This window comes from Hibiscus syriacus, unplaced genomic scaffold (genome assembly GCF_006381635.1).
Source record: "Hibiscus syriacus cultivar Baekdansim isolate YM2019G1 unplaced genomic scaffold, ASM638163v2 tig00110114_pilon, whole genome shotgun sequence".
NCBI lineage: Eukaryota > Viridiplantae > Streptophyta > Magnoliopsida > Malvales > Malvaceae > Hibiscus > Hibiscus syriacus.
In genome coordinates this window covers 1,062,554-1,089,676 of record NW_024062594.1, presented here as the reverse complement: position 1 = coordinate 1,089,676, position 27,123 = coordinate 1,062,554, and the positions used below count along the sequence as shown (strand labels likewise).

General features: G+C 32.4%; 1 protein-coding gene across 1 annotated transcript; it reads left to right on the top strand.

The window, feature by feature from the left end:
- Positions 1–21,223: 21,223 nt before the first annotated feature.
- On the top strand, positions 21,224–24,362 carry LOC120215243 (TORTIFOLIA1-like protein 4). Its single transcript, XM_039212971.1, has 5 exons — positions 21,224–22,235; positions 22,367–22,466; positions 22,779–23,284; positions 23,410–23,909; positions 24,014–24,362. Exons 1-5 carry the CDS (start codon positions 21,423–21,425, stop codon positions 24,024–24,026), a joined length of 1,932 nt encoding a protein of 643 aa, XP_039068902.1. The 5' UTR covers positions 21,224–21,422; the 3' UTR covers positions 24,027–24,362.
- The last annotated feature ends 2,761 nt before the right edge of the window (positions 24,363–27,123 follow it).

The following is a 27,123-nucleotide window of genomic DNA, read 5'->3' as shown; positions in this document are numbered from 1 at the left end:
ATGTTCCGGACTTCGTTAGAAATAACCCTTTTTCATCGGATTAATTTTGTTTGTCGGTACATTATTTGAACATTCTTGTGTATTTATATTTTGGTGTGATTATATTGTGTGTATATTTTCATTAATTATTCCATATTTGCTTCTATGTGTACATATACATTTGAGGATTGTTGAAATATCAATACTAATGTATATTACATCTGCTTGCAAATGTATCGAAACACATGACTATAGCATTGTTTTCGATGATATCCACAACAAAGTGTCGATTTAAAAAAGTGTCGATTGAAAAATGTAATAGATAATTTTGTAATATAACCGGTATAAATATACTGGTTTACTTATAAAATAGGTAAATATAAGCGCTACCTATTACATAACTTACATATTATTAAATTAAAAACAATAAACATATATATTACATATTTATTATTATCTTTGGTTAATATTGTTAAATAAAAATTATAAATATTATTTTATAAAATATCAAAACAATCAAATAATTTTTTGTGCAAATGAAATTATTAAATTAATATTGTAGGTGGAAAACATGAAAAATACTTAAAAAAATTGAAACATAAATTACATAACTTTAAAAAAAGTATCGATCTTTTTTATAAAAAGTATGGACACTTTCAATATAATAGGTAAAAATATGATGTAATAGGTAGCGCTTATAATAGGTATCGTTTATATAATGTAATAGGTAGTGGTTATATTGTAAAGTATCTATCCTTTTTATAAAAGTGTCTATACTTTTTTCACTGTGGAAAACATTAATTTAAGGTTATCTTTTGAGTGAGTTTTAAGATATTAATTTAGTAATTATAGGCGTCTAATGATTTCTTTTTTACGTTACGATATATATTATTATTAAATTAAAAATTCTAAATATTATTTTATAAAATATCAAAACAATCAAATAATTTTTTGTGCAAATGAAATTATTAAATTAATATTGTAGGTGGAAAACATTATGTAATAGGTAGCGCTTATATAATGTAATAGGTATCGTTTATATAATGTAATAGGTAGTGGTTATATTGTAAAGTATCTATCCTTTTTATAAAAGTGTCTATACTTTTTTCACTGTGGAAAACATTAATTTAAGGTTACCTTTTGAGTGAGTTTTAAGATATTAATTTAGTAATTATAGGCGTCTAATGATTTCTTTTTTACGTTACGATATATATTATTATTAAATTAAAAATTCTAAATATTATTTTATAAAATATCAAAACAATCAAATAATTTTTTGTGCAAATGAAATTATTAAATTAATATTGTAGGTGGAAAACATGAAACACTATTAAAAAAAATTGAAACATAAATTACATAACTTTAAAAGAAGTATCGATCATTTTTATAAAAAGTATGGACACTTTCAATATAATAGGTAAAAATATGATGTAATAGGTAGCGCTTATATAATGTAATAGGTATCGTTTATATAATGTAATAGGTAGTAGTTATATTGTAAAGTATTTATCCTTTTTATAAAAGTGTCTATACTTTTTTCAATGTGGAAAATATTAATTTAAGGTTATCTTTTGAGTGAGTTTTAAGATATTAATTTAGTAATTATAGGCGTCTAATGATTTCTTTTTTACGTTACGATATATATTATTATTAAATTAAAAATTCTAAATATTATTTTATAAAATATCAAAACAATCAAATAATTTTTTGTGTAAATGAAATTATTAAATTAATATTGTAGGTGGAAAACATGAAAAACTATTAAAAAAAATTGAAACATAAATTACATAACTTTAAACAAAGTATCGATCATTTTTATAAAAAGTATGGACACTTTCAATATAATAGGTAAAAATATGATGTAATAGGTAGCGCTTATATAATGTAATAGGTATCGTTTATATAATGTAATAGGTAGTGGTTATATTGTAAAGTATCTATCTTTTTTATAAAAGTGTCTATACTTTTTTCACTGTGGAAAACATTAATTTAATGTTATCTTTTGAGTGAGTTTTAAGATATTAATTTAGTAATTATAGGCGTCTAATGATTTATTTTTACGTTACGATATATATTATTATTAAATTAAAAACAATAAACATATATATTACATATTTATTATTATCTTTGGTTAATATTGTTAAATTTAAATTCTAAATAATATTTTATAAAATATCAAAACAATCAAATAATTTTTTGTGCAAATGAAATTATTAAATTAATATTGTAGGTGGAAAACATGAAACACTATTAAAAAAAATTGAAACATATATTACATAACTTTAAAAAAGGTATCGATCTTTTTTATAAAAAGTATGGACACTTTCAACATATTATAATGTAATAGGTAAATTTGCAATGCTATCGGTATAAATATACCGGTTTATTTATAAAATAGGTAAATATAAGCGCTACCTATTACATTATATAAGCGCTACCTAGTATGTTATTGTACTTTATAATATTTCCGGTTAAATAATATAACATAACCGGTCTAAATTTTAACCGATCACTTATTTAACCGGTCACGCCGTATATTAACCGTTTTTTAGGGGCCGCGCCGCAGAACTACCCCTCCTGACGTCCTTTCACTTATTACAAGAGTATGAAACCGTAAATCATTTGTTAATTAAAAAATATTTAAACTCTGAATTAATTGAATGATAAATAATAAAATAAAATATTATTTTTCTTAAAATGGGTTTGAATATCATTTACAGCATATATGTACAATAACAACAATAAAACCCTATTCTCATATGTAATGGGGTAAGGGGAGATAGGATAGTAGGTTACCCCCAACGTCAGGATTGAGAGCAGCTTCCGTGGAAGACCTCCGTCAGTCAGAAAATTAAAAATATAGATAAAATGTAATGCATGTATAAATACATAAATAAATACATAGTTGAACAGTCTTCATATGCGCGTCTGTAATGGGAAGTAATCCCTGCGTAAAAATCTCTGCATATAGGCAGAAACGTAAGGCCCAACTAAATTTAAAAAGAAAAAACCTGGAGAGAATGATACACAGAAGTCAACGATAGCAAACTACGAGAATGAATAAAGTAAAATGGGTTAAAAACAAAAACTAAGGCAACAGTACTCTGATACCCTAGTTCTAAGCCTACATAAAATTCTAATGACAAAAACGTATATAAAGTAGAAGTCATGGAAATTATTACAAAGGCATTAAAAGGAAGACAGAGATGTTACACCCTATGTTTGTGACCCGCACTACTCGACTACCCTGGTCTTAAGTCTCCATATTTTCCTATCAGAGATCATGTCCTCGGTAAGGGCTAAATCCTTCAAATCAGATCTCAAGCAGTCTTCCCACTTCCGCCTTGGTCGTCCTCTCCTTTTGGCACCGTCGACTGTAATCGACTGTACCCTCCTGACCGCATCCGACGCTTGTCGCCTAAGGACATGCCCAAACCACCGTAGTCTTCCCTCCCTCAAATTTTCAGATACAGACACCACCCACAAGGACATCCTAATAGCAGAGTTTGGTGTTATGTCTCACAGAGTCCTACCACATGCCCATCGAAGCATTCTCATTTCTTCGGCCTCCATCCTCCTTATGTGATCCTTCTTGATTGCCCAATATTCTGATCCATACAGCAACGCTGGTCTTATTGCCAATCTATAAAATTTTCCCTTAAGTTTTAGAGGCACCTTCTTGTCACACAAAACTCCATTAGCAGCCCTCCACTTTTGTCATTCTGCCTTTATACGATGTGTAACGTCATCATCTACACGCCCATCTTTATGTATCATAGACCCTAGGTACTTGAAACATTCCTTTGAGGGGAGAACGTGTCCTTCTATGCACACTTCTGCATCCTCATCGTTTTGGTTCCCACTGAATTTTGAACATAAATACTCTGTCTTTTCAATATTAATCCTTATACCTTTTTCTTCCAAAGCAGTCTTCCAGGCAGACAGTCTACTATTCAGATCAGTTTTTGTTTCAGCAACTAGGATAATGTCGTCAGCGAAAAGCATACACCATGGAACACCGTCTGGTGTCACACAATAGATGTCGTCCATAATCAAGGCGAAGATGTAAGGGCTAAGTGCCGACCCCAGGTGGAATCCGATTTCCACCGAGAATGCCTCGATGTTGCCAACTTACAGTATATATATACGCTATCAATAACTAAGAAAAATTATAAATAAATAGTACTTTATAATCATATGTTAATATCATATTATTTTAAAAAATCCACTCTATTTCAATTTTTTAAAAACAATTAACCTGATAAAGGTAAAACTAAAGAATAAAACATGTAGATCTTGTATATCTAAACTCAAGGCAAATAAGAAATCCGATTTTTTTTTTTTAATTGGTTGAACATAGATATCGTTCAACAACCGTATCAAAATCAAATATTTTCAAATCCAAGAAATAAAGACAAATTCTCTTACACTTTCCTTAATTTTTGGGAATAAAATAATTTTTATTTTTCGGTACTAATTATATTAAAAGTTATTCTCACTTTGTCTTACGTTGGTCAAATCAATAGATTTAAATCCCAACTATTAATTGTCCTTCACCAACCAAAACAAAGGCATATTAGATGTCAACAAGATTCTTTATAATCTTTTCTCCATACTTTTTGGTTCTAAGATATCGCACAATGATTCAGCTGCTCAACTAAGCTCTTCTGATTTTGCAGAAATTCGCCACTGCCCACTGCCACAAGTTATATGGTGCACGTAGGGTTGTGTATAAGTCGGATCAAATTAAATTTTTATTTGATTTAAATTTAGTTTGAATATTATACAATTTTATCTATAAATTCTAATTTAATTTTATAAAATTAAATGAGATTAAAATAAGTCGAATTCAACGTTTAATCCCTAAATATTTACAATAACAACGATGCTAATTTGCATTAAAATAGAATTTTAAGTATAAATTTTGACCCATAAACTTCTGGCATTTGTTGGTTTACTCAAATAACTTAATTTATTTAGTTTTAACAATTTATTCAGTTGGTATTTATTCAATAATTTAAAATAAACAAATCATAATAATGTTATATTATATATTTAGGGGTTGTTTGTTTACTTCAGAATGATTAAGCGTTGAATGATTCAAATGCTGAATTATTCAAAGGTTCTGTATGAATTAGCTATGATTGTGACATGTTGTTTGATAATGGCTCTGAATCATTCAAAATGTACTTCTGTGCTAAATCATTCAGCATTGTTTTGTTGAATCAGTCATCACTGAATCATTCAGAGGTACGAAACAAACGCGCTGAATGTTGAACGGTTCAGCATGCAACGCTAAATGGTTCCATTAAGAAGCAAACAAACATCCCTTTAGTTAATTTGATCTAAATATAAAATTAAATATTTAGATATAAATAACTCAATTTAAATAGTTAATTTATTATACATGAATATTTAATCTAATAATGATACTATCTTATTTAATTTTTTCCATTATTTGACGATTTAATTAATTTATTCCATCGTCGATATGTAAAGATAAAACCGACTAAATATATATTTTATTAATTAACATGTTAAACACTAATATATATTAAATAATTTTAATATATAAAATTTATAGTATGTAACTATTTTTTCTGTCTTTCAAAAATTATGAAGCTTGGGAAGATAAATCCATAATTCTAGTGACAGTATAAGGCCAAGAAGTGCCAAACTGATATTCTTTTCATAAAAATTATAATGAAAATAATAAAACAAAAGGTCACATGGAGTGGATCTAACATGCAGTGTTTTTATCATTTCCCTTTCCATAATTCTAGCGATTACCCAAGTTGTCTCCTTTCTAATAATTCGATATAAATAATAATATTTTAGGTAATTTTTTACAGAAAATATTAAAAATTAATAATCTTTTCAATAACGTCTTTTTTTAATAGAGAATTAAATTAATATATTTAACTGTATTTATCTCATTCTCCTAAAATATAGGATATTCAGTTCATATCTAGTAATATTGACCTATTCTTATTATTCTTTAGTTATTAGTTTAGTATAAATATATTTCTGTTATAACAAACTGATTCTTGTGTAAGCTTATTTATATCTCCTAAAATCAATGAAAAGATTACGCCATTATTCATTCACTCTTACGTTTTTATATAGTATCACGCTAAAATCGGTCCTCAACCTTTCTCACCACTCTTCCGCCAATCCTACCAACAACATCACCATGGCCACTAAACTTCAACTTATTACCATCCCCAACCCAGAAAATCCTACCCCAAACTCTTCAACTCATAAACATCCCCCATCCATCCATCATCAAATTAACCTCCTCAAATTATTTTGCCTGAAAACTCCAAATTGAAGCCATTCTCATCGGCTATGACCTCTACAAATACATTGACAACACTCATCCATGTCCTCCTTGCACCATCACTACCAATAATGTTGAAGCTCCCAACCTGGCTTTCCTCCCATAGATTCGACAAGATAAATTATTGTTTGGCGCATTTGTCGGTTCTATCTCCCCATCTCTCATTCCACTCATCCAATAATCGGTCACCTCTCGCGAAGCATGGAAAATTCTAGCCAACACTTATGCTCGCCAGACTCGTGGTCACATAAAGCAAATCAAGGACTAGATTAAGAAAGTCACGAAGGGATCTCAGTCTATCTTGGACTACATGCAGTAAATCAAGTGCCGAACTGATCAACTTGCTACACTCGGTAAACCGATGGACCATAAAGACATCATTGAGAATATATTAGAGGGTCTCGATGATGACTATCGTCACATTACAAATATAGTGAAAGGTAGGTAAACTTCCATCTCATTTGATGAGCTTTATGAGAAACTCATCAACAGTGAACTGACTATTCAGCAATCGCAATCTGCTTCCTTCTCGCATTCCGTCATGGTAAATGTTACCTCGACCAGGTCCAATCATTCACACCGCTTCTTGTCGAACCAGACGCAACCTCCATACTATACTCATCGACAACAGCCATCTCAGCCTCCACAGGCCACGACTCGCCAGCAAAGGCCATATCTCGGCAAGTGTCATGGATGTCGCCAACATGGCCACATTGTTGCTCAATGTTCCCTCTTTCAGCTAATACCTGCCACCTCGCACAGTGCTACTCGCTCCTCACCCACTGAATCTTAGTGGCACCCAAAGGCGCATGTCGCCACAACCTCAGGTGTCGAAACCCCAGCCTGGCTTCTCGACAGTGGTGCCTCTCACCATGTCACGGCTGACCTCGGTAACCTCTCGCTTCATGCTCCATACTACGAGCTTGATGACATCGAAATTGGTGATGGCACTGTGTTACACATTTCCAAAACTGTTTCTACTTATATTAAATTAAAAAGCTCTTACACTTTTCAATTACATGATGTTTATTTGTTCCTGCCATGAAAAGAAACCTAATCTCCATATCTTAGTTTTGCAAAACCAATAATACTTCGATTGAGTTCTTACCATCTTCTTTTCGTGTGAAGGATCTACTGACAGGGGTTACATTGTTGGAAGGACAACCTAAATGTGGTGTGTATGAATTGTCGATTTCGAACCTAACTTCTCGTCCTTCATTTTTCACCAGTACCAAAGTGTCCTCTTGTGCCTGGTATCATCGTCTTGGTCACCCATCCAAGTCAATCAAACGTCATATCGTCTCTAAGTTTGGTTTACCTTCAGATTTCTCTAGCTCTAAGCATTTTCATTGTAAATATTGTTTCTGCAATAAAAGTCAAAAACTACATTTTTCTCAGTCATCTATTGTGTCTACTTCTCATCTCAAACATATTTATTCTGATGTGTGGACCTCGCCTATTTATTCTGTTAATGGTTACAAATACTATATCATTTTTGTGGATCACTTCACGCACTACATATGGCTTTACCCCCTCAAACGAAAATCTAATGTTGCCACTATTTTTCCTCATTTTAAAGTACTTATAGAAAACTTCTTCCAAAAACAAATAATCACATTTTACTCTGAAAATGGGGGGAATACACGGGTTTCGCCAAATCCACAGGTCTTGCCACATACTTATCCACACATGGCATTTCGCACCTCACCTCGCCACCTCACACTCCAGAACATAATGGTTTCTCGGAACGTAAACATCATCATATTATTGAAACGGGTCTTTCTATTCTCTCTCAAGTTTCCTTACCACTAACCTTATAGTCATATGCCTTCTCCACCACCGCTTATCTCATAAATCGTCTTCCAACACCCACTCTTTATATGATCTCTCCGTATCATAAACTCTTTGAGTAGCCACCTAACTATTCCAAGCTTTGAGCATTTGGTTGTCTATGTTATCCTTGGATTCGTCCTTACTCTCCCCATAAACTTGTCAGTCGATCCACGCCTTGTGTCTTTCTTGGTTATTCTCTCACTCAGAGTGCTTATCTATGTCTTGATCCAAGTACTCAAAAGGTCTACGTCTCACGTCATGTTCGATTTCTTGAATATGAGTTTCCCATGTCTAAAGTTGATCCGCATCTTCATCGTCCTGATGACTTGACATGTGACACATGGCTTCCTCGACATGTTATTCTCTCGGTTTCATACACATCATCCGAAGTTAGTTGCAGAGGCTCTTTACCAGTCGACTCCAACACACAAACGAATATGGTAGATCAACAAGACTTGCCTTTACCCATCTCTCTTCCCTTTCCAGACCCACCCCACACTTCGTCTACTTCTCCAAACACCTTACTACCCCTACTATCCACCTGAATACATGCACGTGCTCCTATCACGTCTCTACCTGTCCCTTTAGCTTTACCCCACATGTTCTGAATCAAGTCTCAGAAATCCCATCACTCACACCCTTCGTTCGCACCTCACCTATCGTCACCCGTTCTCGAAACAATATCCACAAGCTAATAACCAAACTCAGCCTCTCGGCCCAACTTGCCTTCGAAATTGAACCCACATGTGTAATTCAGGCCTTCAAAGATGGCCGATGGAGATAGGCGATGTCCGACGAATTTGATGCATTGGTTCGAAATGACATTTAGGAACTGGTTCTTCCTAATGGTGTGCAAAATATTGTGGGGTACAAATGGATTTTTTGACTAAAACGTTTACATGATGGTTCTATTGCTAGGTACAAGGCTCGCCTAGTGGCAAAGGGGTTTCACCAATGGCCCGGAGTGGACTACCATGAGACGTTTAGTTCAGTTACAAAACCAACCACATTTCGTATTGTCCTCTCACTTACTGTCAGCCAAAGTTGGGTTCTTCGACAACTCGATGTCAACAATTCTTTTCTCCAAGACACACTCACTGAAGATGTCTTCATGAACCAACCTCAAGGTTTTGTTGATGCTGACCATCCACACCATGTCTGCAAATTGTGAAAGGCAATATATGGTCTTAAACAAGCTCTTAGAGCTTGGTTGTAACATCCCAAAATAAGGACTAGTGACTTAAATTAAGTTTTGGAAATTTGAAGTCTAATTTTGAAAGATTTGAAAATTCAGAGACTTAATTAGGAATATTTTGAGGATTATTTGGTAAATATGTAAGGAGGTAAGGGTAAATTGGTCTTTATAGAGAAAGATTTTTATTATCTCTTTATAAAATAGATAACCACGTGTAAATGGGAAAAAATCTAGAGATATGGGGTTCAGTTTCTTCTTCTTCCCGTGTCTTCATGTATAAGGTGAGTTGGATTTAACTTGCTTGTTTCTTTAATTTTATGGTTTCTTTTGATTCTTGAGTGAAAAGAAAGAGTAATGAAAGATTTATGGTGACTTAAAACTCCAAAATGAACAAGTTATAAGAGATTAAATAAAAGGAGATTTTAAGTGAATTATTGAAATAGAATGAGTTAATAGATTTTGAAGTTAAATTTGACTTGTCAATGGTCTAATTAAGAAGTTAGAAGTAATAGAATTGGAATTAAAACATGTTACAAATTTGGTATAATTATTGAGTTACATATGAGGGATAGAATTTTGAGGTTAAAGATGGTTTATATGGATATAAATTGGTTTAAGCATGTGTATGTGAGTTAAGAACATGAAAGAGGATGAAAGATGAAGCATTTGAGTTGATTTGAGTGGATTTTTGTGCACGAAATGGAATTATGGGCTAGTGTGCATCGATACACATTCAATTTGTACCGATGCATCAAGAGCAAATTTCAGAAATAATTCAATGTGCATCGATGAACAAGAAGTGCATCTATACACCCCTTAAAAATGGAAACATCGAATGCCATGAGTATACCAATTCACAGTTAGTGCATCGATGCACCCCCCTTGAAATGGAAATATCGAATATAATTAGTACATCGATACACTACAGAGTATACCGATGCACTTCAAAGGAAAAATAGAAGTAGATCTTTCTTATAGCTTAAGAAATCAAGGATTGAATCATAGTATTTAGAATGCTAATATGTATACATGATTATGTAGATATCGATCGAGAACAAGTTCCGTAATGATTGAAAGGTTATAATTGATCAAGAAGATAAAGTAAGCTATAGGAGTAATTAATAGCAAGTGAGGCACAGGTGAGTGCAATTTAATTTGTGCTTATGTTATAGAAGAACATTGGCTTGCGATGAGCCAGTGACGGAGTTACTATAGTAAGAAGTAACTCTTAAAATGTTATTGTATGTGACATGATATACATGATTACATTATGTAATATGAATGACATGAAATGTATGTATGCTTGATTATATGAGTGTATATGTTAAATGATAGGTGTGAGTACATGTTAGTATGATTATGAATAGGTAGAAAAGAAACAAGTGATGATATAAGAATCTATTATAAGATATATGATATGAAAATATGATAGTAAGCTATGTGAAAGAACTATGAGATATATGAGTTTATATGTGCTATATGATGTATATATAGGAAATATATGTGAATAAAATATGATATATATGTTTATGTGAAACCATGCAAAGTAATACAAGTTATGTGACATATGAATGTGAAATAAGCTATGTGATAAGGACATAGAGAATGAAATGAATACGTAATAATGAAATATGAGAAATGATATAAGCTATACGAAATAATCTACGTGAATACATGCATTTGTGATACATGTGATATGATATGAGATATATGGGTACCCATACATGTGGTATGTGACAGAAGATAAAGAATAAGTGATATGAAATGTTACAAATGATAATGCCCATGTCATGTAATATGAGAGCTAGTGGTATAGTTGGTATGCCAAGAGTCGAGGGTTTACCTATGTTCTATGAAACATATGAATAGAATTAGCTATGTCTTTCGGGACATATGGACAGATTTACCTATGTCTTTCGGGACATATGGACAGTATACCTATGTTATAAGGAATATATGGACAGTTTATCTAGGTTCTTCGGGACCTATGGAAAATTGTCGAGGTTCTTTATGACATCTGGATAGGTCCTTCGGGACATTTATACGAGCTGTGGTGACAACATAGTGGTGCACAACCTCAATGTACTCACATACCTTAAGTTCTCACATGTGTACATGGGCTAATAAGATATAACATTGAATATAATGTATATGATGTATATATGTGTTTTGTGATTTGAATTATATGATATATGTGTGTTAGTGATTATTGTATATGTTATAAGATATATGATATGAACATAATGGATCATATAAATAAGAGAATATAAATATGAATGACAACAATATGATAATGATAGGAATGAAGATAATTATATGCATGTGTGGATTTGATAAATGAATGGATATATGTTTGGGTATGATGTGATAGCAGTAATTGTTCATGCATGATTACAAGTTATAGTTTATATTATATGTTTATTGCCTCACTAAGTCATAGACTTAGCGTGTAAGTGATTTACACGTAGGTTTCAAGAAGAGTAAAGAGCAATGTGGAGCAAGACAGACCAATTATCCTTACTGAAGGTCAGATCAGAAGAGATGTGAATAATATGTATTTTAATATATAAAGTTCTAGTTGACATGTATTCAAAAAAATATATTGTATAAGCTCTGAATAGTTCTGTAAACGTTTTGAATAAGTTATATGTTATAAAAGTTTTAAATTACTACTATTTTATACAATTAAATGTTTTAAAATGTCAATGTGACACCTCAGATTCATATCCGGGTCAGGTACGGGTTGGGGGTATTACATTTAATGGTATCAGAGCTAAGGTTTAGCCGATTCTAGGCTTAAACATAAGTCAAATGAAGTTTAAAAATGTGTACATAGCAACTCAAAGTGAAAAATTTCTGATCTGATAGTATAAGGAGTATGTTGTCTTGTTAATAGAATAAGATTTGTATGATATAATAGAAATTGATTATAGAAATTGTCGAAGTGAATCAATGGTTGACAAATCTAACAGTGATAGCAATTTACCTGCCCTGGCCAGGCAGGATGAAGAGCAGAAACCTCATAAAGTGTCTTATAAGATTAAAGGTTGATTTCAGCAAGTTGAAATCATATATGAATAATGATTGAAAGTTTTCACTGTTTTGAATCGGAAATGTGATATGGAGTCGTTTTGTTATTTAGTGGATAAGATAGAATATGGTGAACAAGTGTCACCATAAGAGCGGTAAAAGATCAAATAATACAGTGAGAATTGGTAGAAGAGTTCAAGAATAAGTGTATTAGTGACAAACATATAAGATGTATAAAGTCAGAGCTTATGAATTTGAAACGAAGGGATATTATTGAGTATAAGCAAGAGTGTGTATATGATAAGGGTTTCCAGTTAAGATGGAAAGAGTTAGCATTGGCTAACCAGAGTATATGATAAAAAATGTACATGAATTAATCAATTATGATGTGAGTCTGAATATAGTTGTGTATTCTGATCAGATAACTATAATGTAGATAAGGAGAAAAGTAATTGTATGGAGCTTTGAGGAAGGAAAATACAAGTATAAGAGATGATAAAGATGAAGTTCTTTATAAGTAAATTGGATTATCAAAGTTACGAGGATGTAATGAAGATTAGTACATAGAGATGAGTATAGGTGATAGGACAAGAGCATTGTAAACATCAAAAGGAAAGATATGATTTGTGTATAGGAGATTTCAATTTTGAGTAAATAAAGGAATAATGAAATAAAGAAATGAAAATGATTGAGTTTAAAGGATAATATACGATAAAGGTTATATGGAAGTGTAAATGATAATTTCGATATAGAAGTAAGAAAAGTGTGCAAGGTGATGTGAAAAGATTCTTTAAAGTGTATGTTTAATCATATTTAAAGAATGTTTAATCATATTTAAAGAAGATTTAAGGTTGTGTTCTTGGTCAAATGATGATGGAAAACAAGTTTGGTAATTGCTATAAGGTAATTAGAGATGGATTTATGAGGTTGAGTGATAAAAATGGATGTTATTGTCTACGTGATGAGTGACATTATATAAAATTTTAGAAATGGTCAAAGGAAAATGTAGAATAGAAGGAGAGAAAAGACATAAATAGATTGAGATTTTGGGTTACTGTTTATATGATAAGAGATAGTAGATGAATGTATAAAGTAACGAATGTGTATAAAGAGCATTAGAAGATATGTATAGGTAGTGTTCTTATCGATGTGTGCAGTGAAAATTCGAGGATGATTTTTTCTTAAAGGAGGGGAGATTTGTAACATCTCAAAATAAGGACTAGTGACTTAAATGTAAGTTTTGGAAATTTGAAGTCTAATTTCTAAAGATTGGAAAGTTCAGAGACTTAATTAGGAATATTTTGAGGATTATTTGGTAAATATGTAAGGAGGTAAGGGTAAATTGGTCTTTGTAAAGAAAGATTTTTATTATCTCTTTATAAAAGATATAACCACATATAAATGGGAAAGAAAAGTCTAGAGAGATGGGGTTCAGTTTCTTCTTCCTCTCGTGTCTTCATGTATAAGGTGAGCTGGATTTAATTTGCTTGTTTCTTCAATTTTATGGTTTCTTTTGATTCTTGAGTGATAAGAAAGAGTAAGGGAATATTTATGGTGACTTAAAACTCCAAAATGAACAAGCTATAAGAGATTAAGTAAAAGGAGATTTTAAGTGAATTATTGAAATAGAAGGAGTTAATAGACTTTGAAGTTGATTTTGACTTGTCAAGGTCCTAATTAAGAAGTTAGAAGATATAGAATTAAAATTAAAACATGTTGCAAAGTTGGTATAATTTTTGAGTTACATATGAGGGATAGAATTTTGAGGTTAAAGATGGTTTATATGGATATAAATTGGTTTAAGCATGTGTATATGAGTTAAGAATATGAAAGGGGATGAAATATGAAGCATTTGAGTTGATTTGAGTGGATTTTCGTGCACGAAATGGAATTCTGGGCTAGTGTGCATCGATACACATTCAATATGTACCGATGCATCAAGGGCAAACTCCATAAATAATTCAATGTGCATCGATACACCCCTTAAAAATGGAAACATTGAATGCCATGAGTGTACCGATGCACAATTAGTACATCAATGCACCCCCATTGAAATTGAAATATCAAATGTAATTAGTGCATCGATACACTACAGAGTGTACTGATGAACTTCAAAGGAAAAATAGAAGTAGATCTTTCTTATAGCTTAAGAAATCAAGGATCGAATCATAGTATTTAGAATGCTAATATGTATACACGATTGTGTAGATATCGATCGAGATCAAGTTTCGTAATGATTGAAAGTTTATAATTGATCAAGAAGAGAAAATAAGCCATAGGAGTAATTGATAGTAAGTGAGGAACAAGTGAGTGCAATTTAATTTGTGTTTATGTTATAGAAGAAAATTGGCTTGTGATGAGCCAGTGACGGAGTTACTATGGTAAGAAGTAACTCTTAAAATGTTATTGTATGTTACATGATTACATTAAGTAATATGAATGACATGAAATGTATGTATGCTTGATTATATGAGTGTATACGTTAAATGATAGGTGTGAATATATGTTAGTATGATTGTGAATAGGTAGAAAAGAAACAAGTGATGATATAAGAATCTATTATAAGACATATGATATGAAAATATGATAGTAAGCTATGTGAAAGAACTATGAGATATATGAGCTTATATGTGCTATGTGATGTATATATGGGAAAGATATGTGAATAAACTATGATATATATGTTTATGTGAAACCATGCAAAGTGATACGAGTTATGTGACATATGAATGTGAAATAAGCTATGTGATAAGGACATAGAGAATGAAATGAATACGTAATAATGAAATATGAGAAATGATATAAGCCATACGAAACGATCTACGTGAATACATGCATTTGTGATACATGTGATATGATATGAGATATATGGGTACACATACATGTGATATGTGACAGAAGAGAAAGAATAAGTGATATGAAATGTTACAAATGATAATGCCCATGTCATATAATATGAGAGCTACTAGTATAGTTGGCATGCCAAGATTCGAGGGTTTACCTATGTTCTACGGAACATATGGACAAAATTACCTATGTCTTTCGAGATATATGGACAGATTTACCTATGTCTTTCGGGACATATAGACAATATACCTATGTTCTATGGAACATATGGATAGTTTACATAGGTTCTTTGGGACCTATGGACAGTTGTCGAGGTTCTTTATGACCTCTGGATAGGTCCTTTGGGACATTTATACGAGCTGTGGTGACAGCATAGTGGTGCACAACGTCAATGTACTCACATACCTTAAGTTCTCACATGTGTACATGGGCTAATAAGAGATAACATTGAATATAATGTATGTGATGTATATATGTGTTCTGTGATATGAATTATATGATATGATATATATGTGTTAATGATTATTGTATATGTTATAAGATATATGATATGAACATAATGAATTATATAAACAAGAGATAGAAATATGAATGATAATAATATGATAATGATAGGAAATAAGATAATTATATGCATGTGTGGATTTGATATATGAATAGATATATGTTTGGGTATGATGTGATAGCAGTAATTGTCCATGCATGATTACAAGTTATAGTTTACATTATATGTTTATTGCCTCACTAAGTCATAGACTTAGCGTGTAAGTGATTTACATATAGGTTTCAAGAAGAATAAAGAGCAATATGGAGCAAGACAGGTCAGTTCTCCTTACTGAAGGTCAGATCAGAAGAGAGGTGAATAATATGTATTTTAATATATAAAGTTCTAGTTGGCATGTATTCAAAAGAATATATTGTATAAGCTCTGAATAGTTCTGTAAACGTTTTGAATAAGTTATATGTTATAAAAGTTTTGAATTACTCACTATTTTATACAAGTAAATGTTTTGAAATGTTAATGTGACACAACAGATTCGTATCCGGGTCAGGTACGGGTTGGGGGTGTTACATTGGTACAATGAACTTCGCCAGTTTTTACTTGCATCTCACTTCTTGAACTCAGTTGCCGACACCTTTTTGTTCATTCTTGATGATAAAGGTATAACTATCATGTTACTTGTTTATGTTGACGACATCATCATCACATGTAACAATGCAACATCAGTCCAGGAATTCATCTCGGTCTTTGCTCATCGCTTTTCACTTAGAGACCTCAGCACTCTTCACTATTTTCTTGGTATTGAAGTTATTCCTCGCCCTCACGGTCTTCTCCCCTCACAACGACGATACATTACTGACTTGCTGGCTCGAACAAAGATGATTGATGCTCGACCAATCGCCACTCCGCTTGCCATCTCTCCCATCCTCACTCTTCAGTCTGGGACAACACTTACTAACCCAACTGAATTTCGAGCTGTGGTTGGTGGTCTTCAATATCTCTCACTTACTCGTCCAGACATTGCCTATGTAGTCAACAAACTATCTTAATACATGCATCGTTCGACTACCGAACACTGGAATGCTGTCAAGCGACTTCTTCGATATTTGTGTGGTACCATTGATCATGGCATCATATTACATCACCAGTCGTCTCTAGCCCTACATGCTTACTCAGATGCCGACTGGGCTAGTAACAAAGATGACTTCACCTCCACTAGTGCTTATATTGTCTACCTAGGACGAAACCCGTTATCCTGGAGTTTGAAGAAGCAACGAACCATAGCTCGTTCCTCGACTGAAGCAGAGTATCGATCTATTGCATCAACAGCTGCTGAGGTGAGATGTATAACCTCTCTTCTTAGTGAACTTGGATTTACATCCTCACAACCGGTAATCTATTGTGATAATGTGGGTGCAACAAACCTCTGCTCCAATCCGATCTTCCATTCTTGCATGAAACATGTGGCTTTTGACTTTCACTTCATTCGCGAACAAGTTCAAGATGGCTTTTTACGAGTCACTCATGTCTCTTCAATGGATCAACTTGCTGATGCACTTAGCAAACCATTACCCCACACACGTTTTCATGACTTATTAAACAAGATTGATCTCACCTCAAGGTGCTCCAACTTGCGGGGGCATAATAGAGAATTAAATTAATATATTTAACTGTATTTATCTCATTCTCCTAAAATATAGAATATTCAGTTCATATCTAACAATATTGACTTATTCTTATTATTCTTTAGTTATTAGTTTAGTATAGATATCTTTCTGTTGTAACAAAATGATTCTCGTGTAAGCTTATTTATATCTCCTAACATCAATGAAAAGATTACGCCATTATTCATTCAGTCTTACGTTTCTATATTTTTAACCGTATATTAGACTGTCGCACGTGAGACTTCCCCTCTTGAGACTCCTCCATGCTTAAATAAACATTTCTTATTTATCGTATATTGGTGTGGATCACCACCTTTTACCACCGCGTTCCTATTCTCTTCAGTTCAACTTTGGGTATAAAATATATGATTTTTCATGCAAATTAGTATTTATTTATTTTCCCGAATTTCTAAATTTAATATATGAGCTTTATTTTAAGTCAAATTGATATTTAAATTTGAAAATTCAAACAAGTATATGATGATGACGTGACATTTTTATTAGAGATAAAAGTGTAAAGGAGCAGAGCATTCGATTAACTGTTCGTGAATTGTTCGTATAATATACGTTTATTAAGCTAAATAAATGAGTTTGAATAATTTCTTTTGAGTTCATTTAATAAACAAATGAACACGAACATATGTGTGTTCGATTCGTTTATGTACACAAATAAGCTCAATTATCGACTCACATATATGCTTGTTTACTTGGTTCTTCTTCTCTCTTTTTTATTACAATTTAAATATTAGTGAAGGTATGAACTAAATTGAGCACATGTGTAATCTCTGAACATATAAACGAACAAATTCACTAATGCTAAACGAACATATTCATTTAATTTTTTTTATATTTGTTTGTTTAATTAACATTTCTAAACATATAAATGAACATGTTCACGAACATAGAACGAACCGAATACGAACACCTTAAAAAACAAACAAACGAACATAAACAAATCCTTGTTCGTTGAAGCTTGGTTCAATTACACCTATGATTAGAGACAATCCCATCACATACCTATATATTGATTTTGACATATCCATGTCAATGATAACACATTGTCACCGATCTAACTACATATTAATCCTAATGCATTATAGTTGTCCAAACCAACAATAATATTTGACTAAATATTTTTTTTAAAAAATAATCATATTATTTTTAAGATGTTTTTAAAATAATCATATTATTCTAAAATATTTATGTTATATTTAATTTCAAAGCTAAATTTGAAAGATGAAGCAAGCCCTAGATTTTTATATGGCGATGGACAGAGAAGTTTAAAATTCAACTTGTTAATATAAATTTTAAAAAAATGACATAAATCGATTGCAACTGAAAATTTTATTAAAAGTGTGATTTTTCAGGTTGTACAAGATAATATTTTAGGTTGAAATAAAAAATATTATTTTATTCGTAACATTTTCGATTGTAACTGAAATTATTACAAAATATATAATTTTTCTGATTATAAATCCTAAACCACGTAATGTAATTTTTTCAATTGTGACTAAAAATGATTCAAATTATATAACTTTAAAGTTGAATATGATAATATTTTAAATTAATTTTTTAAAATTAACCTTAAATTATATTGTCGTAAAACATAACACACATCATAATCTAAAATCTTAATTTTCTTTGATTAATTATTTATTTTATTGATAGTGTATATTTTTAAATTTTATTTATGTCACTTTCATTTAAAATTTATATATTATTAACGTATATATATTTATTTTAAAAAATATTTCTAGATCTCAATTATATGGATAAGGCGTCAATTACCAAAATTAGTGGGTTACTTTTGAGCTTTGTTTCAAATCCCAAAATTAGTGGGGGGTTAAAACTCAAAACTTACCATGAACATGATGATGATCTCATCACCTCACACGCGTCTCTGATTATCACCCGTTCTTAACAAATAATTAAGGATTAAATAATATTTTGGTCTCTAAAATTATATCATCTTATTATTTTATATAAAATTGGAAAATTGAATATTAAAGTTTGAGAATAAATTAATTTATGAAGATCACTTCTATAATTAGTCTCTACAGCATTTAATCTATAATATTTAATTACTATATCAGATAATAATAGTTAAACCAATATTATACATATTTGTGAATTGTGCCCATCCACACCGTACTAAGAGTCACGTGATTACTGTTGTGTTCAGAACTTTGAACTCTTCTTGTCTCCATCATTCTTCACCCCCCCCCCCTCACATGCTCTACATTATATTCTCAGCTAAGTTATACTTTTGTACCTCTTAAGCCTTAAGCCTTAAGCCTTAAGCCTAGATTTACTTTTAATTGTTAACCCTAGATCCTAGCACATGCTCATGTCTATGTAGATGTTAGTCACGTGGGTCTTCTATTAGAATTTCAATTTTGATAATTAAGATGTGTTTGATTCATGAAATGTAAAATTATCAAAAGAAATAAAAAATTATCGGGAAATAAGATTACTGAAAATATTATATTTTATATTTGGTTGGTTTAGCAAGAATGTAACATTACAATATTTGGCTAAATGAATAAAAGATTATTAGAATGTATATTTTACCAAATTGTCCTTATTATATATTTATTTTTTTAATAATTTGAATTCTACTTTAATATTACTATAATTAATTTATATATTTTCTTTAAAAAATTTAAATTCATAAAATTTATATATATATATTTTTATAAAATTAAAAAGATAAATATGTTTAATGAAATGGTAAAATTTTATTTTAACCCCTGAACTTCATATAAAATTTTAATTATAGATCTTTTTTGTAAATCTAAAATAGTTTAAGGATAAATTTATAATTTAACCTTCGTAGAATTTTTATTATTCAACGACAGAAGAATGATATTTTTGAAAAAAATATTAAGGATATTTTAGTCCAAAACGCCGGTAATCCAACAATACCTAAAGGAATGGAGTAATCACATTTCTGGTAATATATCCCAAAAATCTACTGTTGATAATAAAATATTATCGAGGCTAATAATATTGGCAAATCAAACAGGGGAATGAGATATACCTTGAACCAAATAGCCCCTAAGTAATTATCTATATATCATAAACAATGGGGTTTTAATTTAATCAGAGAATAAAAAAAACAATAATGAAAGGGTTAAATACTTTGGAATGAATAATAAGTCAAAATGATCACAGTTGGAATATTCATGTTACCATGTGTCTTCTAATCAAACTCATCCTTTTTATTTTCCTTTTCTTTTTGAAATTAATCTATTAATTATCGAATTAAATTTTATAAATAAACGAAAGTGTCTTGTGAATCATAAAATGCAACAATAATTATCATTCAAACAATAATAACAATAACATTGATGTTATTGTGAGATTATTCCATTTTTTGAACTACCAAAGCTAAAGCTGTAGAATATCATTTCTTATCTGATTGATGATGCTAACGGTCCAAGTGTAGTTGATTTTATTAGGCTAAGTCTACGATATAAAGCTGGCAGTGGCAACTACTCTTTATATCTCTATTATGCTCGTGAGATCTTTGACTTAAAAAATTAAGGATCTAATTATTGTTTAAATTATGAATCAAATCTTTTTAACACATTAATTATACATATTTTTTATGTAACTCTTTTTATTTTATATTTTCTTTTTTAAAATAATTTGGGTGATTATAGATAGTATATATTTATAAATGTGATTTTTTAAATCTAATATTTAAAATAAAATTATTTTAACTATTAAGCTTATTGGATGGATTCTGACTTTTATACTTAAAAACACTCTAACAATAAACCAATTAGTAATAGCTTATATAATGGTTAAAAGTAGTTTGATCGGTCTGATCCGGTCTTATCGGTTCAATATATAGGTACGTTTAATATTGGCGTCGGCACAATTATATATAAGTGAAACCCTTCCTCTCATGCCGCAATTTCCTACAACCACCCTTTTTTTTACCGCCAATTTCGCACCCCCACTATCTATTCCTCGAATGCAATATACAAGAGCTTCGCAAAAATCAATACTTAGCCATAAGCAACAATGTCTTTCAAGAATCCGTCACCGCCGAGTTCTCAACAGCAACTGCACGATCTCAAACAACGCATTTTCACTTGCCTCAACAAGCTCGCTGATCGCGACACTCTGGCACTCGCTTCGGCTGAGCTCGAGTCCATCGCTCGAAACCTCACCGCCGATTGCATCTCTCCGTTCCTTAACTGCCTTCACAACACCGACGCTTCGGCCAAGGCTCCGGTTCGGAGGCAATGCGTTATCCTTTTGACTTTGATGTCTCACTCGCACGGTAAAATCCTATCTCCTCACCTTTCTAAGATGATTTCCACCCTCGCCCGCCGGCTCCACGATCCCGACTCCGCCGTCCGATCCGCTTGCGTTGAGGCGACAACCGCAATGTCGTCTCACATCACGAAGCCTCCGTTTTCGGTTCTGTCGAAGCCTTTGATAGAAATGCTCGTGGTGGAGCAAAACGTTAACTCGCAGATCGGAGCGGCGATGTGTTTGTCGGCAGCAATTGAGGCGGCTCCGGATCCCGAGACGGAGCAGCTTCAGAAGGTGTTGCCGAAGTTGGGGAGGTTATTGAGGAGCGAAAGTTTCAAAGCGAAAGCGGCTGTGTTCGGAGTTATTGGAAGCATTGCTAGCGTTGGCGGTGCCGGAAGTAAAGGTGTCTTGGATTGGTTAGTGCCTTGCGCGGTTGAGTCTTTGAGCAACGAAGATTGGGGAACGAGAAAGGCGGCGGCTGAGGCGTTAGGGACAGTGGCTATGGCGGAGAAAGAGCTAGCGACGGAGTATAAAGCGGTGTGTGTGACTGCTCTTGAGAACAAGAGGTTTGATAAGGTGCATCCGTTTGTATCTTTACTCCGTAATCATTTAATAATATATATTTTCCCGACAAGGGAAAAAGTAGAGAAAAAAAATGAAAAATAGAAGAATTTTGCTCATCGTTTTGATAAATTTTGTTGGTACAGGTTAAGATTGTCCGGGAAACTATGAATCGTAGTTTGGATTTGTGGAAGGATGTCTCTGAAGTTTATGAAGAGGCCTCAACGTCCGACTCATCTTTAGTAGGTATAATAATGATTTAATTATGTTTACCTTGTAATTATCTGATATTTGGAAATTAATCATCATTATTCATACCCTTAATAGTTTGATTTACTGGGAACTGCATTTGTTTGTTTGTTTTCCTGGGATAAGATACAAAAATTTGATCCTTCTTCAACGTGAGTGATCAATTTCTTCAACAAGTTTCACTTTAAAACTTGGGAAATTTAAGGGTTGCTATTATTGTGCGGCTGTAGAACATTTATGGTTGACAACCACTGCTATAAACTATTAGCTTTTATCATTTATGGTTGTGTGCTTTGATCGAGGGAACAGATAATGGTAGCGTTGGATGCTTTCCTTCAGTTGCAAAAAATATCAATTATGTTGGTTTTAGAACTCCTCAATCAAAGGAAGTAGTCCCCACGAGCAGGTCCCCTCCATCTGATGCTTCCAATGCGTCCGCTGCGAAGAAAGAGACTCCAATGAAGAGTAACAATAGGAATGGTAACTCGTCGATTTTTGGTAAGCTGGACCGCTCTAAATCGTCTAATTGGAAGATTGAAATCTCCGAGCAGAAATCTCCATTTTCATATGATGACAATATCAAAAAGTGTGTACCCTTTGTCAAGGTCCATGATGAGAAAGTAAAGAATTTTGGTGGTTTGAGATCAGAGTCTCGGGTGATTCCTTTTCATGATAATGAGAACTTAGATGTTGGTGGCGGGAATGCATTTCTAGATGTTGGCCAGAATCTCAAAGACATGGAGGATCTGTCTTTGATCCGTGAACAACTTGCTCAGATTGAAGACCAGCAATCCAATCTATTGAACCTCCTCCAGGTAGTTTACTTTGCATAGTCTTTATCTTTCAAAGGGTAATTCCTTAATATAATTTCATATTGTTCTTTTGAAGCTACTGAGTAATTTTACGAACAATGCTTTTATTTTTCTGTATTTGATTCTAGAAATTCATTGGGAGCTCCCAAAGTGGGATCAATTCTCTAGAGACACGAGTAAATGGTCTGGAGATGGCTCTAGATGAAATATCGTATGATTTGGCTATTTCAAGTGGTAGGATTCCAACCACGGATTCCCCAGATAACACATGTTGCAAGCTGCCTGGTGCAGAATTTTTGAGTCCCAAGTTCTGGAGGAAAAGCGAAGGTCGATTTTCTACTTCAAGGTTATCTTCTACAGAGCGCAGGCTTTCACTAAATGCAATACATATCACACCTGATAAAGATTCCGGCGGTGAAACGTATAATCCATCATTTAGCCAAAGATATAAGATTCAATGTAGGAGTGGATTTGTTATGAACTCAGTGGCCGATGCTGGCAGTGATACAAGAGATAATTCAGGGTTCTTAATTAGAACATCAAAGAATTACATTCAAAACGCAGAGAGGTTCCAGTTTGGCAATGGTAGTGCTTCCGATGGGACTCCACCGGTTCGTTGTGGCAACAGGTACTGGGATTGCTCTTTAAATTTGCTATATACTTCATGACTGTCTGCAAGATGAAAATACAAGTGTGTTTCATCTTTTTTATTTCTCTGTTTTCTTTTTTCAGATATTCAGCTTAACAGGAGCTTGAAGAAGCAGACAAGCGCCTTGGAAAAATCGAGGTTGAAAATGAAATGACAGGATGAAATCGTGGATGAAACTGATGATGAGGTGCCAGCATTTTGGCTTTATACACGGGGTTGTAGGTTTTTGGTTTTAATTCCATCAGTAAATTAACTGCAATACCAATGGCTTTTTTGTCAACAGGGTCCTTGCCCCCCTCACAGCCACTGATTGGTTTTGCAACAGAGAGGCCTCATCTAGTCTCCCTGCATCTCGTTGTATCTTTCTTTCTTGATGCCAGTTCTTGCGTACCGCATTATAAATATTCAATCTTAGGCCATGAAGTCAAAATTAAATTACTATCGCAATTGAATATTCTTTTATGTAGTATAGCTCTCTATAATAATAACAGACAATTTGTTTCTTAATGCGGATTGATAAAATTAAAGAAGAGCTCGTTTACTCACGGAAGGACCAAACTAAAAGAGAAATAGGCTTTGAATATAAAGATCCAAAAATAAAATTCTCCAACATGTCCTCCCATCCAAGCATGGTGTAATGGGCATGGGATCCGGACTAAATGGGTTTTAATATGATCTTATACGATTATTTTTTCTAAACAATCATGATCGGGTTGGGGTTTTTAAGAACAATGCTGGATTGCGTTCTTCCATCCGGCGTTTTTGATATCCTCCTATAGGATAATTTTTTTTCCAGAGAAGTTATATTCGAGTCTAATTTTTAAGGATGAGATTAGATTAAGTTTGCCTATGACAATTTATCTCAACAACCGATTCAGATTAGATTAAATAAAATTTCTCGAACAAAAATTGAATAAAAATAAAGAAAATATAATATTCAAATTCGGTCAAGTACTCCTCCATAAGTGTAACGCAGTTGATATATATATTCTAACGGAGTTCATATGTTGTTAAAATAGACGAGGTCTTGATTACTGAAATATTAACAAAATGAAATTATGATTAAATTCAAATAATAAAAACACATTTTTACAAATTATTAGATTTGGCACGCGCGCATAGTGGGATAAATTTAAAGAAAAAAATTAAGGATATATGAAAAATTAAATTATTGATGATTAAAGATCCGGCTAGTTTAGCAAAATATAAATTTATTAAGTAATTTTAATAGTTAAAAAAGTGTTCTTCTTTTTTAAAATTCTAGATTTGAGTAATATATATGTATGTTTTTAATAATTAAAAAGATTATGAACATACTAGAATTTCTTTCACTAACTAAGTAACTATGTGAAAAAGTAGCCTTTTAAAAAATTATATTCAGAAGAAAGTCGAATTAAAATTGACCAATTCGAGTTATCCACTACGACGACCAGTAGTTTCCTTTATGATCACTTGTTACCCATAACCCATCGATTTATTCTTAAAACCAATCAAACGAAGACATCATTATTGGGTCTTTCATGTTATTGAAAAATAAAATGTGATAAAGCAAAAAATTAAAAGTTTAGCATTATCAAATCATTAAAAAATATAATCCAAGATGAATGTAAACAATAATTTTTTTTTCTTGATCCTTGAAGATGAGTTGACAAGACAAACAAAACAAAAATAAATAAGGTGAACTACAAGTTTAGTTCGTTGATTATCATTTTTTCTATTTTAGTCATCTAATTATTTTCTATTTCAAAATCATACCCAACATTATATTTTAATTTTATTTTGATCATTCATCGTTATATAGATTAAAAAGATGGAAGGTTTTACTTTTAATACTAGGACTATGGTGTTATAAGCATTATTTTTTTTATAAAAAAAAATTGACTTTTACGTTCTTGTTTATGAGATCAAAATACAATGGGACAGAATTCTCGAGATCTTTGGTCATAAAAGTTGCGGTTGAATTGATTGACTTGTGTAACAATCTAACTACTTAATCTACTAGTTTCTTAGGTTTCTTGAGAGGAGAGAAAAAGAAGACATGAAAAAGAGAATATATGCAGATTAAATTTTTAGATTTAATATTCACATTAGACTCATGTTAGAATTTTATATCTTTCAATTAGATAAAAGATGTAGGAAAATGGGGGAAGGCGTTATGTAAAGCCCAAATTTCTGGAAAGGGTTGGCACAGTATAGGAGGCTACCGCGCATTTGTACACTCTTTTGGCTTATCAGCCGAGACTGGTTAATGACTGTGAGAATGCAGTTATAGCATCAAACTATTGACTCATAATGCATATCATTTATTGATCTATAACACTCCTTATATACAAGAGTTTACAACATTTACATAAGCTCTTATAACTACTCAACAACTAACCAACTAACAACCGTTCCTAACAGTTTCCTTAACTATACAACTAACCGTACACATCAGCTATCATTCAATATTCTCCCTACTTCTTCTTCTTCCTCCCAAAGAAAGGACTGTACATTCACCCTGGCTTTAAACACTTCAAATCCAGCAGCAGCTAGTGGCTTTGTGAATCCATCAGCAACCTGGTGACTTCCTGGCACATAGTTCACCAACACTTGCTTCAATGCCATCTTCTCACAAACAAAGTGAACATCAAGCTCAACATGTTTACTTTTTGCATGATAGACATGATTAGCTGTCATGGCTATAACACTGTTGTTATCACACCAAACTATATGAATTTTCTGCCTTGCAATACCCAAATCACTTATGAGAGCATCTACCCATGTTGTTTCAGCAGTAACATCTGCTACACTTCTATACTTAGCCTCCATGGTTGATCTGGACACTGACTTTTGTTTCTTTGAGTTCCACATTATAAGGTTGTCACCTACAAACACGCAATACCAAAGACATATTTGCGATCATCTGTGCTTGCAGCCCAATTAGCATCAGCAAATGCTACTACATTGAATCCTGCTACTGCAGGTGCTATGACCATGCCATGATTAATTGTTCCCACCAAGTACCTCAAAATCCTCTTAACTGCAACTAAATATTCTTGCCTTGGAGCATGCATGTACTGTGATGCCTTGTTAACACTGAAGGTAATATCTGGACGAGTGTGACAAGCATACAATAATGCACCTACAATGCTTCGATACTCATAGACATCCTGAAGCAACACCCCCGCATCTTGACTCAACTTAGTAGACA

Bases quoted from the DNA above. Each gene is read 5' to 3' on its own strand.
- LOC120215243 (XM_039212971.1), top strand. From the start codon at position 21,423: ATGTCTTTCAAGAATCCGTCACCGCCGAGTTCTCAACAGCAACTGCAC. The intron at 22,236-22,366 runs GTGCATCCGTTT...TTGTTGGTACAG, and splicing joins AGAACAAGAGGTTTGATAAG to GTTAAGATTGTCCGGGAAAC. The intron at 22,467-22,778 runs GTATAATAATGA...TCGAGGGAACAG, and splicing joins GTCCGACTCATCTTTAGTAG to ATAATGGTAGCGTTGGATGC.